Here is a 20865-nt window from a genome sequence, read left to right as displayed (position 1 = left end):
ATTTCCATTCACACATCTGTAGAGCATCTGGGACATTGACATAAACAGCACTTTCCAACAACTTCAAAAAATTTTGTGACAAATGATTGTGGTTTTCTTGTTTTTGTGCCTTTGGAATCCTTCAGGTTTTTTTTTTTTTTTTTTTTTTAAGATTAAACTACAGTTATTTTCCTGTTAAGTTCCTCATTGATTCCAAAATACTGCTACTGAACTACAGGTAGTATCATAAATATCACCACAAACGGAGTCCACAAAAAAATTACTTTTTGGCAAAAACTCATTACCTGGCAATGTGCAAGGAATAAGATATACCTCTGTTTAAAAATTAGAGACATCTCAAAAGTGAACTATTTACTTTGCTTTTCTTACTTACATCTAATTTATTTTTTTATTTATCAAATTATTATGTGTGATGAAACCATATCAGATGTCAATGTTAATTTCTGCCTAAAAAAATGTGCTAATACTTGTCATGTTGCTTTTTTTATCTATCTCAGCATCTCTCATGCTGCCAGCTAAAACCAGCAGCCTGCACTGTCCAGACAACGAAGACAACCACTGATTCTGGGAGTGTCAGTTTTGTATAACATTACTCCAAAATTTTAAATTGATCCATAAAAAAAGTCTGTTTGAAAAGCAGTTAAATGGTTGTTTGGTTGGTTGGTTCATTGTTTCACCTGCAAAACTTCACATAGCCATGGTAAATCACCACACAGCGAAACAAAACAAAAAGCGAAAAGCGAAACAAAATCATGTTTACTCACTTTATTTGATCCACCTGGCAATAAGAGTCCACCAGAAATGCAGATAGTTTCTCCCAATGTTGATCTAGGGCAATTCCGCTCAGATCCAGTTCTGTCAGCTGTAAGGGATCTGTTTTCAGTACTTCAGTTAGATACTTACACGCGTCCTCTGCAGCAGCATTATTCAAAAAGCTACAGAATGTAGAAAATAATATAGATTAGAAAATGTTCTCATAATTTTGTGCATTTTACATCAGCCATCCTCTTTATGTGTGCAGAGCAGTATTAAAAGATAGTAAAGTGTGTAGTATCTGGTTGAAGCCTGGAGTTATGTTTAAGTTAACACCCTTTAGTGAAGATTTATTATAAATAATAAACAGGAAATAGATAATAATGTCAAAATTAAGTAGTAATTTATGTTTTTACATAGTTCTACAACTTAGTTCTAGTTCAAAATGTGTCACACAGTACTGAACAAATCTTGTGTTGAAAATCTTTGAATTGCAATTCAGCAAATTCCACTTTACAATTCTATACCATCCTCAGATGTCTTTTTAGCACTCTAAAATATTCTTAACAGTCCTGACTATTCACTGTGGGCCACTGTGTTCCAGTCCCATGTCCTAGGTCTGTGATGTGATTGTGCACAGTAACATTATTAGACATGACCAGACACCGACGGGCCTTAAAGGGTTAGTTCACCCAAAAATTAAAATTAAGTCATTAATTACTCACCCCCATGCTGTTCCAACCCCGTAAGACCTTCGTTCATCTTCGGAACACAAATTAAGATATTTTTGATTAAATCTGAGAGCTGGATCAGTCGTACATAGACTGCCTAAGGGACTGGCTCTTGACGGCCCATAAAGTCATTAAAGAAAAGGTTTAAATACTCCATGTGCCTACAGCAGCTCAATTATAAGTTTATCAAGCGACGAGACTACTTTTTGTGCGGAAAAAACATAAATAACGACTTAATTAGACTATTCCATTACTTCCTTATGGGCGCATGCGCGAGAACTGAGACGAGGACGTTCTCCTTCGACTACTTCTTGTTACCGGCTGCTCACCGCTTAGGAGTTTTACCGCCACCTACCGTATAAAATGATGATCCATATATAAGGCGCTCCGGATTATAAGGAACACTGTCGTTTTTTGAGAAGATTAAAGGCTTTTAAATGCACCTTATAGTGCGGAAAATACGCTAATTGAAAAGCGTATGTACAGCGTGCATCTTCCTCTGCTTGTAAACAGAAAGTTTTGCGCTTCCAGCTATATCAGCACATCATCTTATACGGTAGGGGGCGGTAAAACTCCTAAGCGGTGAGCAGCCGGTAACAAGAAGTAGACGAATGAGAACGTCCTCGTCTCAGTTCTCGCGCATGCGCCCATAAGGAAGTAATAGAATAATCGAATTAAGTCGTTATTTATGTTTTTTTCGCACAAAAAGTAGTCTCATCGCTTAAAAAAACTTATAATTGAGCCGCTGTAGGCACATGGAATATTTAAACCTTTTCTTTTTATGACTTTATGGGCTGTCAAGAGCCAGTCCCTTAGGCTGATTGATCCAGCTCTCAGATTCAATCAAAAATATCTTTATTTGTGTTCCGAAGATGAACGAAGGTCTTACGGGGTTGGTACAGCATGGGGGTGAGTAATTAATGACTTAATTTTCATTTTTGGGTGAACTAACCCTTTAATCGTACCGAAAGCACCTTCGCCTGCAGGAAAGGCACTTCATAAATGTGGAAGGCGAAGACCAGCCGGCCGCATCACAAATATCTTGAATGGGAAAGCCAGATGACCAAGCCCATGATGAAGCCATGCCTCTTGATACCTATCGGGCAAACCTGACCCACTGAAATGGCAATGGCATCCAATATCCATCTAGACAAGGGATCGGGAACAGTTTTTGACCTAAGAGCCATTTTTTCATTTTTGGTTAATGCATTTTTCCAAAAGAGCCACAGTAAAAGAAATATATAATATTATTATTATTAAAGACCACGTCCAATAGCTCCTGCAGGCAGGAGAGTACCACAGATACCACACATGACTCTGGGTCAGAACGATTCTTCGAGCATAAGCTGGAAGAACCCGACCACTTCAAAGCATAAAGGTGCCTAGTAGACAGGGCCCTGGCTTCAGATATAGTGCTTAAGACCATACATGGAGGGCCCATAAGTCAGGTCGAGGCCTGTTTGAGGAGGTCTTTTCTCATTGGAACAGGCCAAGGGATTGTGTCCGATAACTGGTGATCGGGAACCCCAATAGCACTATGCTGCGGAGGGACACCAGACGTCTCGTTGTTCTCCTTTCTGTCGAGGAGCTCCCTGATCAGGTTTGCCTTAAAGTTCGGCGACCTTTCCGTGGTTACACGCAATGCTCGAGTGGGAGGTATTACGGCAAAGCGCCCGCTGTCATGCCTCTCGTTACATGAAAATGGGCCAGGTGAAGATGGTCTCGAACAGCGTGGCGCACGTCTTGGGCTTCGATATGGTGCTCGCACTGCTCGTTTCATTGTGTACTGTGGGTAGTGTGGACGCAGTGGAAACGTTGGGTCAAAGACTTCTTAACTGCACGGGATCGCTTTGCACCTGAAGAGACTGCCAGTAAGGGGAAATGTCTATGCGTTGCGAAATCTATGGACTAACACCTGTGTGTGTTGGCTTCATGTAAATGCACATGTGATGATGGACTTGGTTTTCTGAGTTGTTTATGGTTGTTATTGTTATTTGTGATTAAGTTAGTGTTTAAATTCTGAGTCTAAACGTGCAGTAGTGTTAACAGTCATTTTACAAATGTCTATTATTAAGAAATAATTCATACAGTCAATCTGCTAAAATTAATTTTCTGTCTAAAATTCACTGTCTTAAAAATGTGTAATTAATTAATTTGTTAAAATATTTATTAGTTAAATTTCCTTATACTGAAAATACAAGTCTTGCGATAAAAGCTCATTCTTTTAAAACGTATTTGCTATGGTGTAAAATAGTATTAGTAAAAAGAAATGGTATTATGCTAATGCTTACCAAATGAAACCCGTATGAACTGTCATGTACATCATGAGATTCTGGTGATTACATTTATGTGCATTGCTGTTTACTTGAGGTTTGTTGTGAATGTTTACACTGGTTTGTTGTGTGGTTTTAAAGGTTTTTCACCGACTGAAATACTTCTGAGAGGTGGCAACTTAAGTCTCATTCTTGTGAGTGGAATCCAGTGTTCAATTCAGAAGTAAGGATGCCCTTTCAAGTGTGGGACCCGTGCAGCTTAAAACACTTGACAATGACTGTGTCTCATTTTCAAATATTTTAACACCTGATGTTATGCTTTTATCACCTGATGTTCTTTAATTTGGACCATCCACTCCGCATCATATCAGTTATCATCTTTACTCCTGATCGTCCAGGATAATTTCCTCTCAGGTCCAGCTCTTTCAGGTGTGAGTTTGATTTCAGAGAGGAAGTCAAAATCTCATAACTTGTTTCTGTGATACTGCAGTCTGAAAGTCTGTATGAAAAGAGGCTTATATTAGGTATTTCATGTTATAGGATATGAAACTTTTTTTTTGTTTTTTTGTTTTGCTATATAATGTGGCAAAATGTGTCATTTTGCACAACGTTTTACCCCAGAGATATACAACAATTGCCTTAACATCTGCTTAATTTGAATTTCTTAATATGTCTTACAATATTAAATATTGCATAATGCAAGTAGCCTTTAAAGCCTTTTCAGTTAATCTAATCAAATGGACATTTACAAATCAATCTATATTATAAAGAAATAGATCAATTTAAATACAAACTTCAGTTTCTCTAATCTGCATTGTGGATTTTCCAACAAGCAACAGATATTGTTAATTCCAGAGTTTCCTAGTTTATTTCCACTCAGATTCAGCTCTATCAGGTTTGAAGGGTTTGAATTAAATGCTGAAGTCAGAGCAGCACAATCATCTTCTGTAATACTGTTATTATTCAGCCTGCAGAGAAAGAAAACAAAGACAGAAAAGATTGTAAACCTTAAATGTTCTTAACTGACTTAACTGTTCTGCTCATATTACCATCATTTGTTTCAGAGTCTGTGCCAGAACACACAAAGTAGGTGGATTTGGAATTAAGTTAAGGTCATTGAGCGGTGAAAATGTTGCACGGCTGCAACAAAGCATTTTGTATAGTTGAGGTGGTGCTCATGTTATGGTTTTGAAGATGTATCCATAGTCACAATCAACAACGTCATTGCACCTCATTGTCACTTCAAATTAGTTCTTATAAATAAATTAACAAAATCTTGTTCATATATTACTTAAAGGCAGGGTAGGCAATTTGTTCCAAAGCAAAAGACCTAGTTTTTAGGGATAGTTCAAACAAAAATTAAAATTGTCATCATTGTTTAAAAATCTGTATTAACTTCTTGTGCTAAAAACAAAAGAATATATTTTGAAGAATATGGGTAACCAAAGAGTTTCTGGTGCCCATTGACTTCCATAGTATATTTCTATCTCTATCTTTTCAATGCAATGGAAATATGAAAACCTTGTAAAATACTCACTGAATTATTTTCAGTTTACAGTGTTTATCCTGCAGTAGAGCAGCAAGCTGCCTAACTCTATTTAATTCTAGTTTACGGTCAATCAGATTCAGCTCTTCCAGGAGTAACGGGTTTTTACCCATAACTCCTCTCACATACTGACAGGCTTCCTCTGCAGCAGGACACAAAAACCTGCAGAAGAAAAGATGAAGCAGGATTCAGTTCAGTTATCAAAGTTTGTTAATTTGTTACATTTATTTAGCACTTTGCACTCAGCACACAAAGTGCTTTACATAGAAGTGAGGAATCTCAACAACCACCACTAATTTGCAGCATCCACCTGGATGATGCGACGGTAGCCATTTTGTGTCAGAACACCATCACACACCAGCTTACTGGTGGAGAAGAGACAGTGATGAAGCCAATCAGTATATGGGGATGATTGGGAGGCCATGATGAACAGAGGAAAATATGCAAATTTGGCCAGGTAACTCCGGTGAAACCCCTAGTCTTTTTTTTTTTTTCAAAGGACATCCTGGGATTTGAACTCAGATAGTCAGGACCTTGGTTTAATGTCTCATCCGAAGGACGGTGCTTGTTACAGTATGGTGTCCCCATCACTAAACTGAGGCATTAGGACCCACACGGACCACAGGGTGAGCGCCCCCTACTGGCCTCACTAACACCTCTTCCAGCAGCTACCTAATTTCTCATGAGGTCTCCCATCCATGTACTGACCCTGCTTAACTTCATAGAGTTTATCTTGAATATACCTTTAATGCAATGCATTTTTATAATTTTATTAATTTCACCTTAGTTTTAGTTGACACTTTAGATCCTGCACTAAATCACAGAGCTGCTTGACTCCTGATTGTCCAGGATCATTTCCTGTGAGATCCAGCTCTGTCAGGTGTGAAGGGTTTGATCTCAGAGCTGAAGCCAGAGCTTTATAACCTTCTTCTGTGATACTGCAGTCTGAGAGTCTGTAAAAGAGAGATACAAAAAATGATAACTGAATATGGAGACAAAAGACCAAGAGACATTTAATATGTTAGTTTATCCACTCACCTGAGTTTCTCTAGTTTACAGTTCTCCTTCAGTCCATCAGAAAGCAGCTTCACTCCTGAATCCCGCAGATTATTATTGCTCAGGTCAAGATCCTTCAGACTGGAGTCTGAATTGAGAACTGAAGCCAGAGCTGAACAAGTTTCCTCAGTTAGATCACACTTACTGAGTCTGGAAAAATAATAATAATAATAATAAAGACATTTTGGAACATTTGCACAATCAAATAGTAATATTCCTTTGATTGCTGTGGTGTTGTTTAGTGTAGCTAATGGTTAAATGTACTCACTTCAGTATCTTCAGTGTTGATTTCTTCAGTCCCTCACAGATCTCTTTAACTCCTATCAGACAGCTGTTGTTCAAGTTCATCTCTTTCAGGATGGTTTTGGAGGAGAGAACAGTAGCGAGAACTGAACAGCTTTTCTCTGTCAGCTCACATTTATTCAGCCTAAACACAAAGCCAGAATTATTTATTATTCAGTACATTTTCAACACACATCAGAACACCAGGTCTTCAAATCTGCTCAAACGTGACTGAGACCCCATTTACACCTGGTATTAAAATGGGATCTGTATCCAGATAAGTTATCCGGATAATAAAAAAGGCATGTTAATGCAAGGTGTAAATGCGTTGTGATCGGATCGTGATCGGATCTGCCTGACCACATCTGGAGGTAGTCTGGCTCGCATTGTGTCCGGATCTTTACTAGGTGTAAACGCAATCTGGTTGTTGAAACCACATATTATGTATATTTCACTCCTCCCAAAAATGCAAAAAAAAAAATAAACGAGTGAGAGCTTGTTATATAGGCAATATGTCATGTTATAGTCAGATATGACGGCGCTACTGCGACACGCATCACCCATCACCGCAGATGAGCAGCTGAGCGTCTATTCATCGAGCCAACGTGCAAACAATCGCAAATAAAAGTGAAAGTAAGTCACAGACGCTTAACACACGATCATCTTCAATTAAAGAAACGAAATTATCTTACCAGCGCTGTTGCTACTCTCTTATTATAATATAATTATAATAAGGATATAATTGGAGCACCATGCACAGGAAGGCAGGGTCTTGGAACCTCCCATTTCCAACTGTGGAGGAAGGCAGGAACTAGTGAAAGAAGAGCCATGATTCAAGAGGAGGTACGGAACCTGGAAGAGGAGGGACGAAGGGCAAGGGCAGTGGACCTAGCTTCCCAAGGAGCCTGGACCAAATGGGAGCTTCCCAAGAGGAAGATTACCTGGGCGGACCTATGGAGACTGGAGCCGTTCCGCATCTCTTTTCTGCTGAGATCAGTGTATGACACACTGCCAACCCCAACAAACTTGCACAAGTGGGGTATGAGAGAGGACCCATTGTGCAAGCTTTGTGGGGAGAGAGGCACAATGGCACACATCCTGTCCGGGTGTAAAAAAGCACTCACCCAGGGAAGGTACAGGTGGCACCATGACAGAGTGCTCATGACACTCGCCAACACCTTAGAGCAAGAGAGGAAAAAGAAACGGCTACCACTTCGGAAGATAACATCAATCCAGTTTGTAAGGGAGGGGGAAAAGCCACCAACCACAGTAACAACAAGAACCAATCTGCTACAAAAGGCTCAATCATGGGAAATGAAGGTTGACCTGGGAGGAAGGCTGCAGTTCCCCCAGTTTGTCCAGACAACCCTGAGGCCGGATGTGATACTGTGGTCTGATGAGGGAAAGAAGATCATCCTCATAGAACTTACAGTCCCATGGGAAGAGGGGTGTGAACAGGCCTTTGAAAGGAAGAGTGCCAAATACCAAAACATTCTGCACGACTGCAGGGAGAAAGGCTGGCAGGCTTGGCTGTTCCCGGTCGAGGTCGGCTGTAGAGGATTCCCTGCCCAGTCAGTGTGGAGAATGCTCACAGCCCTTGGAATGACAGGGAAAGAGAGGAAGGCAGCAGCTCGTAGGATGGGGGAGGCAGCGGAAAGAGCCTCTTGCTGGTTATGGAGCAGGAGGGAGGAGTTGAGCTGGAAGCCTGGAGGGGAAGATGGGCAGTGATCTGGCCACCACTGCCGACCCACAATCTGGAGGGTGTTGCGGATAAGGGTCGAAACACCCAATGAAGGTTTGGTACCGCCTGATGACATCAACCCCTCCAGGCCAAGGCTACATTCACTTAAGGTGGATGAAGGTGAGAAGCATTTCCGGATGTATTTGTAATTTAATTGATGTCTTTGATTTGGAAATTAGCTGATGATCAACGAAATGCAGCTCATATCTGTTGCTTTTGGTGGCGTGCAATCTATTAAATCTGCATATAACGCGGGAGTTTAAGATCGGATTTATATCCGCAAAAATGTGCAAAAATAAAATAAATGTGCAAAAACACATTTATGTGGCCAGGTGTAAATGGAATCGGTACTTATTATCCGGATAACTTATCTGGTTACAGATCGCATTTTAATACCAGGTGTAAATGGGGTCTGACAGTCTTTTATAATGAATAAACAAAACACAATTATACTGTATAAAATCATGTTTACTCACTTGATTTTCTCCACTTTGCTATGAGAGTCCATTAAAAGAGCAGAGAACTTCTCTCCATCCAGATCTCCGAGTTTATTTCCACTCAGATCCAGTTCTGTCAGTAATAATGGACTTGTACCCAGAACTCCAGTGAGATACTCACACGCTTCCTCTGCGGCAGGACTTTTCAAAAATCTAAACAAAGTAGATTATCATTTTATCTCACATAATCTTAAAATGTAATGTCTTTTGCAGCCCCCTTCCTCTTTATTGAGCCCAGTTAATTTACATAGCGTGTGGTTAGTGCAAGATTCTTATTTTGTTTCTTTTGGAGAACATTTTTAAATTCTAGCAACATTCTTTTTATATTTTAATTATATAACCAAAAACTAACATTTACAAAAAAAAAAAAAATTGTGATCGTTTTGTTAAAGTAAACAGACATTAGTAAATTAGTAATTGAATAATTGTTGTTATATATATATATATATATATATATAGAGAGAGAGAGAGAGAGAGAATAATTTGCACAGAAATACTATAATAAAATCTAAATGTTAAGATATGTTATTCTACATTATTTATGCGTCACATGTGTATAAAATATTACATTTTATGCTATTTTAAAAAAAATTATGTGCTCACGGAAGAGATGGTAAAAGAAAACACAGATTCAATTTGTGCACTTAAAGTATGGTAACTGATTAAACATTTCTGCTGTGCTGCTAAACCGATGAGATGATGGCTTATGCAAAAAACACAAGTTCTTTTCCAAATTAATTTACATATTGTGATTTTAACCCTAAAATGCCTTCAAGACTTAAAGGGTTAATACATATTTAAAGATTATTTAAATCACCTGATGGTCTTTAATTTATAGTGTTCATTGAAACTACTGCACTTTATTATTTTAAGACACTGACCTCAGTGTTAGTTTATATTCGTTTTTTTTTGCTACATCAAGGAGATGCTTGACTCCTGATTGTCCAGGATCATTTTCTGTGAGATCCAGCTCTATCAGGTGTGAAGGGTTTAATCTCAGAGCTGAAGCCAGAGCTTTATAACCTTCTTCTGTGATACTGCAGTCTGAAAGTCTGTAAAACAAAAATAAGTTATGTATTCTTTGTTTTGACAGAGATTAGCTGCAGGCTTATAAATACATTCTGACCAACAACTAGCAACATTTTACAAAATGATGTAAATGTGGATTAGTTAGTTAATCATTTATAAATGATATATAAAATAAGTGACATGTGAAAAGTCCAACTGTCAAAAGAGTGAAACTGAGGAGAAAAGAGTAAAACTGAAATGTAAGCCAGTTTTCATTTTCAGTTATTCTAACATTGATCACATTTTACATTGAATAAAGAGCCATTTACAAATGCATATTAAATGTTCAGAAAGGAGGATGCATAAAAATACACACTTCAGTTTCTCTAATCTGCATTGTGGATTTTTTAACAGAGGACAGATCTTCTCCATTCCTGAGTTTCGTAGTTCATTTCCACTCAGATCCAGCTCTATCAGGTTTGAAGGGTTTGAATTAAACGCTGAAGTCAGAGCAGCACAACCTTCTGCTGTAAAACTGTTATTATTCAATCTGCAGAGAAACAAAACAGACAGGAAGATTCTTCAGTTTGTTTTAGCCACAACAACTATAACAATAATATACATCTATGATTGTTTACTAATCATTTGTACAGTATGCAAACAACATATAAAAGTGAATTTTGCATTGGATGATGTAGAGTGCGACATATGTTGCACATACAAAGCAACGTTGTGTGTTCTGACGAATTTACTTTGAGCAGATCGGATCATCAGTCATTCAGGACACAGGTCGTTTATCAATCTCAAATTCGGTACTTAATCTTATAGTTTGAGTTTCCCAATATTAATCTTTTATAAAACAAAGAAAGATTTTATTCTGACACATTGCATGATTGAAAAAAGAGCGTGCAAGCATTTATATAGGCTATAGTATGTGAAATGCAGAAAACAGTATATTACACAGTCCTTTAAGGGGAACGTAACGTTTGTTTATGTTGTTGCTGTTGAAACTGTCTATATAAAAATATAAAAATACTCACTTCAGTGTGTTGATTTTACAGTGTTTATCCTTTAGTAGAGCAGAGATCTGATTCACTCCTGTGTCTCCAAGTTTACGGCCACTCAGATTCAGCTCTCTCAGGAGTAATGGATTTTCACCCACAATTCCTCTCACATACTGACAGGCTTTATCTGCATCAGCACCCAAAAACCTGCAGAGGGGAAGATGAATCAAGTTGAATTCAATTCACTACTAAATATCGAATTCTGATGAAAAAAAAGTGTAAAATGTTTTTTTCTTGAAATTGTTTTGATCCAACAGACAGTATTAAAGATACAATATGAAAGATTGTTTCGCCACCAGGTCGCTAACCTCTTACAATAACAAAGGCATATATTGATGACGTGTATATTCCGCATTAAGCGGAATTATGGATCTTGTCGTCAAGCTAATGGATCTTTTATGGATGAGTGAAGACATTGATGTTTGTAACATGACTGTAGTATGAAGCAAGGAGCAATTGCTAGACGTATACCAGCGCCACACGCAACGCGAGTCCCGCGGATATAGAGGAATAAGGACATTTCATTCTACCGAACTACACACAAGTGCTGAATTAATACTCACACAGGTCAGTTTATTAGAGGAATTAAACTTGAGGTAACGCAGCGCTGCTTCACTTGCTCTAACAGTTTCACTATTACACTAAACAGCATTTGAGTGTGTTGAAAGTTGTTAGTTAGGTTGTTTGTTGACTGAATGAGACTAAGCTAGATTAATATTAGAGAATAACATGCAGATCATATTTTAACTTTTCATCACGTTGAACTACATAGCGTTCTGATTAGTTTTATATACATTTGCTCACCTGTCTAATAAAGTACATGCAACACTCGCGTCTCTGTCAAGTCGAAGTTAGTCGTGGACGTGGCGCTCTCGGCATCTTGAAAGATGTTGATCTTTGTTTTAGTCCTCTTTTTGTCTCAAAGTCTGCTTGCTATGGTCCATAATGTTTAAACAAAACTCTGCTAGGGACGCTCACGCTGTTGAGCACGCATAACGGGCATAACCGACCCAGTTGTCCACGTCTGTCGCCATGGTTACTATTGTGTCTGAGGTGAAACCTGGCGGAAACCGGGGATAACGGGGATATGACGTCATTGACTGGAGACTCCTCACCCCTGCTCACACGCCCCGTTTCCTTGGTTAAAATCGCAGTTTTCTCATGACTTACAAATAGTTGCAAACATTTGGGATATTGTAATCAACTAAACAAAATATATAACATTGGCCTAGTGATTTTTGGATATTTTACTGCAAAAATCCTGCATTTTGTACCTTTAAGTTAAAGGGGTGTAAGACTGGAAAAACTGGTTGAAGAGATAGACCTGACCATTGGTCTATGAGACAAAGGACCTTGCTGGAAATTAACATTTTACTTCCCCCCTCTTCCCCTGAGACCTAAGTCTCACCTAATCTACATTTCTTTCTCTCTCTCAGGGAAACCTTAAACCATTATAACAATAGATATGGTTCAATGTGAATGATTATGATTGAGTATTGTGTTTACTATCACTTAAAATGTCTCAGAGTGAGCCCTTATTTCTTGATGCCCTATCGGCAATTACTATAAATGAAATACAGGTTACAACTGGTGAAATTCACGTTTCTTCTTTAATCAGAAGTATCTGCATAAAAGCATGAACAGCAGCCTAACTCGCATACAACTCACTTCTCTTCTCTACTATATTTTCTTCAATAGATTATTATTATTGTTTAACATATGTTTCTTTGTCCCCAAATGAAATAATAATAAAACAATTACAAATAGTGAATTAAAATAAAATAAAATAATGAACTAGTGAATTTTATGGTTACAGATATAATCCAGTGTGGAAAAAAATATTTTCCGTGGTCAACTTTCGATGCTGACCAATATGAAGGTAGATTTGTGTCTTTATTATTCAATCAAAAAAAATGTTGCTTCAATCAAAAAAAATATTTTCAATTAAAAAAACCTTCACTTCAATGAAAAAAAAACTTTTCAATCAAAGAAAAAAAGTATTTGAATCCAAAAATATATTTGAGACTCAAAAAAATACATTTGAACACTGCTTTTCTTTGATTGAAAATGTTTTCTTTGATAGAAGTCCGGTTTTTTTTGTTTAAAGCAACCTTTTTAATTAAAGTAACATTGTTTTTTGATTGGACCATATAATGGGTAGGACATTTGTGTCTTTATCATTCAATCAAAAAAGAAGTTGCTTCAAACAAACAAACAACAGAATCAATACAAAAGTCACTTCAATGAAAAGATAAACATTTTCAAATATAGAAAATCATTTTTGAATGCAAATAAAATATTTGAGACTCCAAAAATTGCATTTGAACACCTTTTGTTTTAATTGAAAATGTTCTCTTTGATTGAAGTAATCTTTTTTGTGTTTGGGCCATACATGGGTAGGACATTTGTGTCTTAATCATTCAATTCCAAAAAAGTTGTTTCAATCAAAAAAAAAATATTTTCAATCAAAGAAAAAACTGTTCAAAAGCAAAAAAAAAAATTATTTACCTCGTGAATAAAAAAAGTATTGAAGAGAATGTGTTTTTTCGTTGTTTTCGTTTTTTATTTGAAGTGAAAAAAAATAGAAGTTCAAATTGTTTTGATTGAATAATTAATTTTTTTTTGAAGTGCAAAAAGTTTTGAAGTTCAATTTTTTTTGATTGAATCATTTTGACACAAACGTTCCGCAGTGGGCGGGTGCTTCTCTGTTGGTCAGACATGTTTGATTGACAAGTGTCTACACCAACGACATCTTTCTGACAAAGAAGTCATGTTCGCCACTCGCCAGCAAGTTTTTACCCCTACAGGATATTATCTATTTATCATTTGATCTTGTGGCTCTAAGCATCGCGCCAGCCACACCAGCCACACGATCTCTCACTGTTTACTATCAGAAACTCCGATTAATACACGAGAGCACACAGACAGTGTTATCCTGCTCTTGTGTACGGGCGTCAGTTTGGTTTGGTTTGAAATGTGCTGGGGGACGGAGAGACGTATTCGGAAGAGCATTTTCAAAAGTGCTGGGTACAATGACGCATTCATAATTTTTTTTCTCTTTCGAGTAGGCGCCGCGAGATGTTTCAAAAGTGGTGGGTACAAAATCGACCCTGGCAAAAAGTGGTGGGGACATGCATACATATCTATGGGGACATGCCCCCCCCCCCCCCCCCCCCCCCCCCCCCCCCCCCCGTAAATGACGCCTATGAATTTATCTTATAATTTATCTTTTTGTCCGTATTGGAGCGCGTCTCATGGCTCTTACTAAGCGACCTGCCACAAGATCACTCACTGTTTACGTGAACCAGACATTCTGAAAGCATATAAAGTGCAATCCATCTCTTATTTACTTTTTTTTACATAGCCTATTATCTTATATTTTATTCGCTCTTTTGCCCGTATTGGAGCGCATCTCGTGGCTCTTAAGCGTCGGGCCAGCCACAAGATCTCTCACTGTTCTCATAGCCTACCAGACACTCCGATTGATGCACGAAAACACAGAGACAACGCAACCCTGCACTTATTTACCCTTTTGTCATCTTATCTTATATTTTATTAGCTCGTTTGTCCCATAATGGAGCACGTTTCGTGGTGCCAGCCACAAGATTTCGCAATATTTCTCATAGTTGCGTGATTCTCCGATTGACATTCTGAAGGAGAATGATTTTGACCACTCCATTAAGTTTGTTTTTTTAATAAAGCCTTTCTTTAAAGTGAATTTCGTTTTTAATAAATTGCATCTTGATTTTAATCAATGTTTGATCAACCAATTCCCAGGATTTAATAAATAAGCAAAGCAAACATATAGCCTAGGCATAGCAATAAAATCATGAACTTTTTGCTTTGCACGTTTCTCAAAGACATACATTTAGAAAGGTAGAAATGTCTAGCCTAATTTTAAACAAAACTATTCAAAACGAAAATAAATAGATTATTCTACTCTCAGATTATATTTAATCCATATGAAATGAGCATTTCTCTCGGCGCGTTCACTACTGCGAAGATGGCTCCAATACGGGCAAAAAGAGCAAATAAAATATAAGAAAAAATTACAAAAAGGTAGATAAGAGATGGATTGGACTTTATTTGCTCTCATCTGAGTGTCTCATGTAAACAGTGAGAGATCTTGTGGCAGGCGCGACGCTAGGTGACGCGCACGCTCCATTATGGACAAAAAGAGCAAATAAAATATAAAATAAGATGACAAAAAGATACTTAAAGGGTTAGTTCACCCAAAAATGAAAATTCTGTCAGTATTTACTCACCCTCATGTTGTTCCAACCCCGTAAGACCTTCGTTCATCTTCGGAACACAAATTAAGATATTTAGGATATTAAAATCGCTCCTGCATACAGTCCATAGGCTTCTTGAGGGACTGGCTCTTGCTGTCCTCGAAAAGTAATTGAAGACATCGTTAAAATAGTCCAAGTGACTACAGGGGCTCAATCTTAAGTTTATCAAACGACGAGAACACTTTTGTGCGCAAAAAAACAACAAAAATAACGACTTTATTTCAACTATTCACTTCCTTCTCCATAAGCCTATAGTCCGTTAACGTAGTGTGATTGCGTAGAGCTACGTCACACGTAGGCTCACTATTGGTCGACGCTGGTCATGTGTGTGTGATGCGTGTGACGTACAATAACAGAAGCTTACGCTATTAAACTAGTTAGCTGACTCGCGCAGAGGGAGAAATAAACGAATAGTTGAAATAAAGTCGTTATTTTTGTTGTTTTTTTGCGCACAAAAGTGTTCTCGTCGTTTGATAAACTTAAGATTGAGCCCCTGTAGTCACTTGGACTATTTTAACGATGTCTTTTATGACTTTTCGGGGACAGCAAGAGCCAGTCCCTCAAGAAGCCTATGGACTGTATGCAGGAGCGATTTTAATATCTTAAATATCTTAATTCGTTTTCCGAAGATGAACGAAGGTCTTACGGGGTTGGAACAACATGAGGGTGAGTAAATACTGACAGAATTTTCATTTTTGGGTGAACTAACCCTTTAAGAGCAAGATTGCACTGTCTGTTTTCACATGTGCATCAATCGGAGTGTCTGATAGGTGTAAACAGTAAGAGATCTTGTGGCTGGTATGGCTGGCGATGCTTAGAGCCACGACCCGTTCGCATAAAAAGAGCGAATAAAATATAAGATCAGACGATAAATGGGTAAATGAGATCTGTATTGCACTATGTATGCTTTCGTGTAGCTACCATTAGGTGTAAATAGAGAGAGATCGTGTGGCTGGTGTGGCCGGCGCGACGCTTAATAGAGCCATGCGAGCGCACTCCCATATGCATAAAAAGAGCAAATAAAATATAATATAAGATGACAAAAAGGTAAATAAGAGATGGATTGCACGTTATACGCGCTCCAATACGGGCAAAAAGAACGAATAAAATATATGATCAGATGATAAATGTGTAAATAAGATCTGTATTGTACTATATGTGTGCTCTCGTAGGCCTACCATTAGGAGTGTCTGATAGGTGTAAACAGTGAGAAATCTTGTGGCTAGGCAGGTGAAAAGCGTTTGGTTAATGGTGAATATTGACCTATTGTGCGTACCGTTCTGTCGGGGAATATGCGCTGCATTTACTGTAAATATTGTGTAAGTTCGAGTGGCAGGCGCTATATAATGCAGTGCATATAAGGCACATATATCCGTGGCCGGTCGAGTAGCAGATCCCCCTGCCAGGCAAAGATTTTATCCCCTCTAAAAAAGCTGCTGGCGAGTGGCGAACATGACTTCTTTGTCAGAAAGATGTCGTTGGTGTAGACACTTGTCAATCAAACATGTCTGACCAACAGAGAAGCACCCGCCCACTGCGGAACGTTTGTGTCAAAATGATTCAATCAAAAAAAAGTTTGAACTTCAAAACTTTTTGCACTTCAAAAAAAAAAAAGGATTCAATCAAAACAATTTGAAATTCTAAATTTTTTTCACTTCAAATAAAAAACAAAAACAACGAAAAAACACATTCTCTTCAATACTTTTTTTACACACGAGGTAAATATTTTTTTTTTTGCTTTTGTTTTTTCAACAGTTTTTTCTTTGATTAAAAATATTTTTTTTTTGATTGAAACAACTTTTTTGGAATTGAATGATTAAGACACAAATGTCCTACCCATGTATGGCCCAAACACAAAAAAGATTACTTCAATCAAAGAGAACATTTTCAATTAAAACAAAAGGTGTTCAAATGCAATTTTTGGAGTCTCAAATATTTTATTTGCATTCAAAAATGATTTTCTATATTTGAAAATGTTTATCTTTTCATTGAAGTGACTTTTGTATTGATTCTGTTGTTTGTTTGTTTGAAGCAACTTCTTTTTTGATTGAATGATAAAGACACAAATGTCCTACCCATTATATGGTCCAATCCAAAAACAATGTTACTTTAATTAAAAAGGTTGCTTTAAACAAAAAAAACCGGACTTCTATCAAAGAAAACATTTTCAATCAAAGAAAAGCAGTGTTCAAATGTATTTTTTTGAGTCTCAAATATATTTTTGGATTCAAATACTTTTTTTCTTTGATTGAAAAGTTTTTTTTTCATTGAAGTGAAGGTTTTTTTAATTGAAAATATTTTTTTTGATTGAAGCAACATTTTTTTTGATTGAATAATAAAGACACAAATCTACCTTCATAGACCAACAGCTGGTGCAAGGAGGCTCCAGAACAGATTAAAATAGTCAACCCCTTTGTGATGGGTAACAGCATTTTGCACTAAACTAAAGAAAAGATGCAATGTTGACAGCATTAGTCTCAGAGGAGTGTCATGGGAAATGTTAGTGTTAGTTTGCAAACAATAATTTTAATTTAGTGATGTCTGCCCACAGATCTGTTCTTTATCATACAGACTTTATCAAAGAATTTGCTGACTTTCTGTCTGAGTTTGTACTGGCTGCAGATAAAGTCCTAATTGTTATACATGTAGATAATGAAAAAGATGCATTGGGATTGGCATTTAAAAGACCGTCTTAACTCTATTGGAGTTAGACAACACGTGTCAGGACCCTACACATTGCCGTGATCATACTCTAGATCTAATACTATCACATGGAATAGATGTTGATGGCTGCAAAGCCGACTGTGTTACAAATATGTTAGACCTATCACTTTTGCCAGTTTGTTCACATTTCATGGACGATTGTGTACAGAGAGGCCTTACAAGTTGCTAGATCTGCTTATTTTCAACCCTATAAGAAAAAAATAAACAAAACCCTAGGTATTTATTTGAAACTGTTGCTAAGGTAATGAAAAATAAAGCTTCAACCCCAAACGTTTCCAAGCAGCACAGCAGTAATGACTTCATGAACCTCTTTACTTACTAGACTGATAATATCGGGGAGAAAATTCTAATAATGCAACGGTCTACTACAGTATTGCATCAGGGAATACATTGCAGTCTCCCTGAGGAAAATGTGTCTTCATTCATTGCTATAGGAGTAGAAGAATTTTCTAAACTTGTATCATCTAAATCAACAACATGTATGTTTGACCCTACATCAACTAAGCTAATGAAAGAGATGCTTCCAGAGGACATACAGTAGATCCTCTTCTCAATATCATTAATTCATCTTTGTCATTAAGATACGTAGCCTACCAAAAACCTTTAAGCTGGCCACTATTAAACCGCTCTTCAAAAAAAAAAAACACAACTTGATCCTAAAGAATTAACAATATCCTAGAAAAGGCAATATCGATGGAAGTGAATCAAACAATCACTAGCTGGACAATAACTTTATTCTAGAGATGCTGTAAAGCCAAACCAATCTCTGTTACTTTAATTTCCTATTATCACTGTAAAGCTGCTTTGAAACAATCTATATTGTTAAAAGCGCTATATAAATGAAGGTGACTTGACTATAAATAATTCTCCTAGATATACTTTTTATATTATTTTATCACATCTCACCTCAGTGTCTTCAGTTGACAGTTTGGATCCTGTAGTAAATCACCGAGCTGCTTCACTCCTGATTCTCCAGGATCATTATCTCTGAGATCCAGCTCTTTCAGGTGTGAAGGGTTTGATCTCAGAGCTGAAGCCAGAGCTGTATAACCTTCTTCTGTGATACTGCAGTCTGAAAGTCTAAATAATATAACTGTAATCAATTACTCATTTAATAAAAACAATAGTTCATAATCAGCATTAAACCATTAGGACATCTAAATGTCCAACATTTTAAAAAGATCAATATGTTTATTGATAGTTGTATAAAGTTTCTATGCATCGTGTGCACCAATGCATTCACTGCTGACTACAGTACCTGCCAAATAGTATGTTTCCAAACATTTGAATCTTTTTTTAAAGGCCAGCTTTAGGCATCAAATTTATTGATTCATGTTTATATGAACTGATTTCAGACCTGAGTATCTGCAGTGTACACTGTGGATTTCCCAGTAGACTGGAGACGTGTGTTACTCCAGAGTCTCCTATTTTATTCTCACTCAGATCCAGCTCTCTGAGGTTTGAAGGGTTTGAATTGAAAGCAGACGCCAGAGCAGCACAACCTTCTCCAGTAATATAGATGTGATTAAACCTGTAGAAACAATGTGATAATATCCAATCTAAGCTATCTATACAGTTATACAACTCAGATTTGAATAAAACAAAATTATTTTTTTGTTGTTGCAATATTGAGCCTTTGGATTACACATTTATTATAACTTACTTGAGATTTACAACTCTGCACTCTACATTTTCAAACAGAGACGAGATGATCTTCATTCCCGAGTCTCCTAGAAAACTCCGACTCAGATTCAGCTCTTTCAGATTTGAAGGGTTTGAATTTAAAGCTGCAGCTAGAGCACGACAATCTTCTTCTGTCATTTTGTTGTCATTCAGCCTGTATAAAGAGTAAACTATGTTTCAGTATTACCTAAGTGAACGTGTGTTAGATACTGCTGTTACTTTTATAACACATAGTGAAAATGACAGTGGTGGGCGGCAGAGGATCAGTGGTTCAAGTAAGTTGTTCAATCCCTGGTTCCACCTGACCAAATGTCAAGGTGTCCATGAGCAAGACATCTAACCTAACAAGACACCCTTACTGCTTCCAATGAGCTGGATGACGTCTTGCATGGCTGACACCGCTGTCGGTGTATGAATGAGTGAATGAATGGGTGAATGTGTGGCAATATGTAAAGTACTTTGGTGGCCATGGGTCTGTTGAAAGAGTGATTCACATGATTTGATTCACTTCCGTCACAACGATCATTGTCATAGATCATCATCGCTGACATGACAGCATTTTTTAACAGAATATGTTAAACTCTCTACGGAAACTTTAAGAACCTGTGAGAATGCTGATGGCGTGCACATACGTTCATTCTAAAGGTATTATATGGCTTTTTTTAACAGAGAGAACTGATAAGTTTTTTATTAAAATGGTGCTGTTTTAGCGCCACCTAAGTTAATAACGTTGCGACGATAACTTTTGCTGGAAAATAACTTTATTCTAGAGCTGCTGTAAGGCCAAAACAAACTCTGTTACTTTCATTTCCTATTATCACTGTAAAGCCGATTTGGAGCAATCTACATTATTAAACGCGCATTATAAATAATGATAACTTGAAGTCGATAAAGTCATTTTAAGAAAAAGAGAGTTTTTGGAAAGGTTCCAAAAGAAATTCACCAAGCAACCATAGCTTAAAATTCCTGGTAAATCAAATCAAAACGCATATCTAGGATATTCAACTTCTTTTTCCCATGATACCACAATTGTTTGATTAAAATGAATAAAACAGGCATTCGTCAGCATGAGTTTGAAAATCACATTTCATTGGTTCTGACTCCAATCCGCCATCGAGGATTGGAATTGGAATGCTGCGCTTTAAAATTATTTCAAAATTGTGCTGAGGAAAAGCGATGTTAAGCAATCAGAGAAAAACAGCATGTTTTCATGGA

The 20865-nt window shown here is 37.3% G+C and overlaps 1 protein-coding gene across 10 annotated transcripts in view; it reads right to left on the bottom strand.

Moving 5' to 3' along the window:
• LOC120475644 (uncharacterized) overlaps positions 1-20865 on the bottom strand; it is a 54009-nt gene that overhangs the window by 11246 nt on the left and 21898 nt on the right. For 4 of the 10 annotated variants that reach the window (XM_089120431.1, XM_089120434.1, XM_089120437.1 and 1 more), the window contains 14 exons: positions 19631-19804; positions 19325-19498; positions 18874-19047; positions 10928-11098; positions 10264-10437; positions 9761-9931; positions 8859-9032; positions 6628-6786; positions 6342-6509; positions 6086-6256; positions 5295-5465; positions 4552-4725; positions 4086-4256; positions 765-935 (listed from right to left, as the gene is read on the bottom strand). In XM_089120431.1, coding sequence (XP_088976557.1) covers positions 765-935; positions 4086-4256; positions 4552-4725; positions 5295-5465; positions 6086-6256; positions 6342-6509; positions 6628-6786; positions 8859-9032; positions 9761-9931; positions 10264-10437; positions 10928-11098; positions 18874-19047; positions 19325-19498; positions 19631-19804 — 2397 coding nt within the window. The remainder of the gene's footprint in view (positions 1-764; positions 936-4085; positions 4257-4551; positions 4726-5294; positions 5466-6085; positions 6257-6341; positions 6510-6627; positions 6787-8858; positions 9033-9760; positions 9932-10263; positions 10438-10927; positions 11099-18873; positions 19048-19324; positions 19499-19630; positions 19805-20865) is intronic. The other 6 variants (XM_089120438.1, XM_089120455.1, XM_089120439.1 and 3 more) reach the window with 5 other exon arrangements.

The sequence above is a fragment of the Pimephales promelas genome, chromosome 2, assembly GCF_988280905.1.
Source record: "Pimephales promelas chromosome 2, fPimPro1.hap1.1, whole genome shotgun sequence".
Lineage (NCBI taxonomy): Eukaryota > Metazoa > Chordata > Actinopteri > Cypriniformes > Leuciscidae > Pimephales > Pimephales promelas.
Note: the sequence above shows the minus strand (reverse complement) of the source record. Positions and strands in the feature narration are given on the sequence as shown.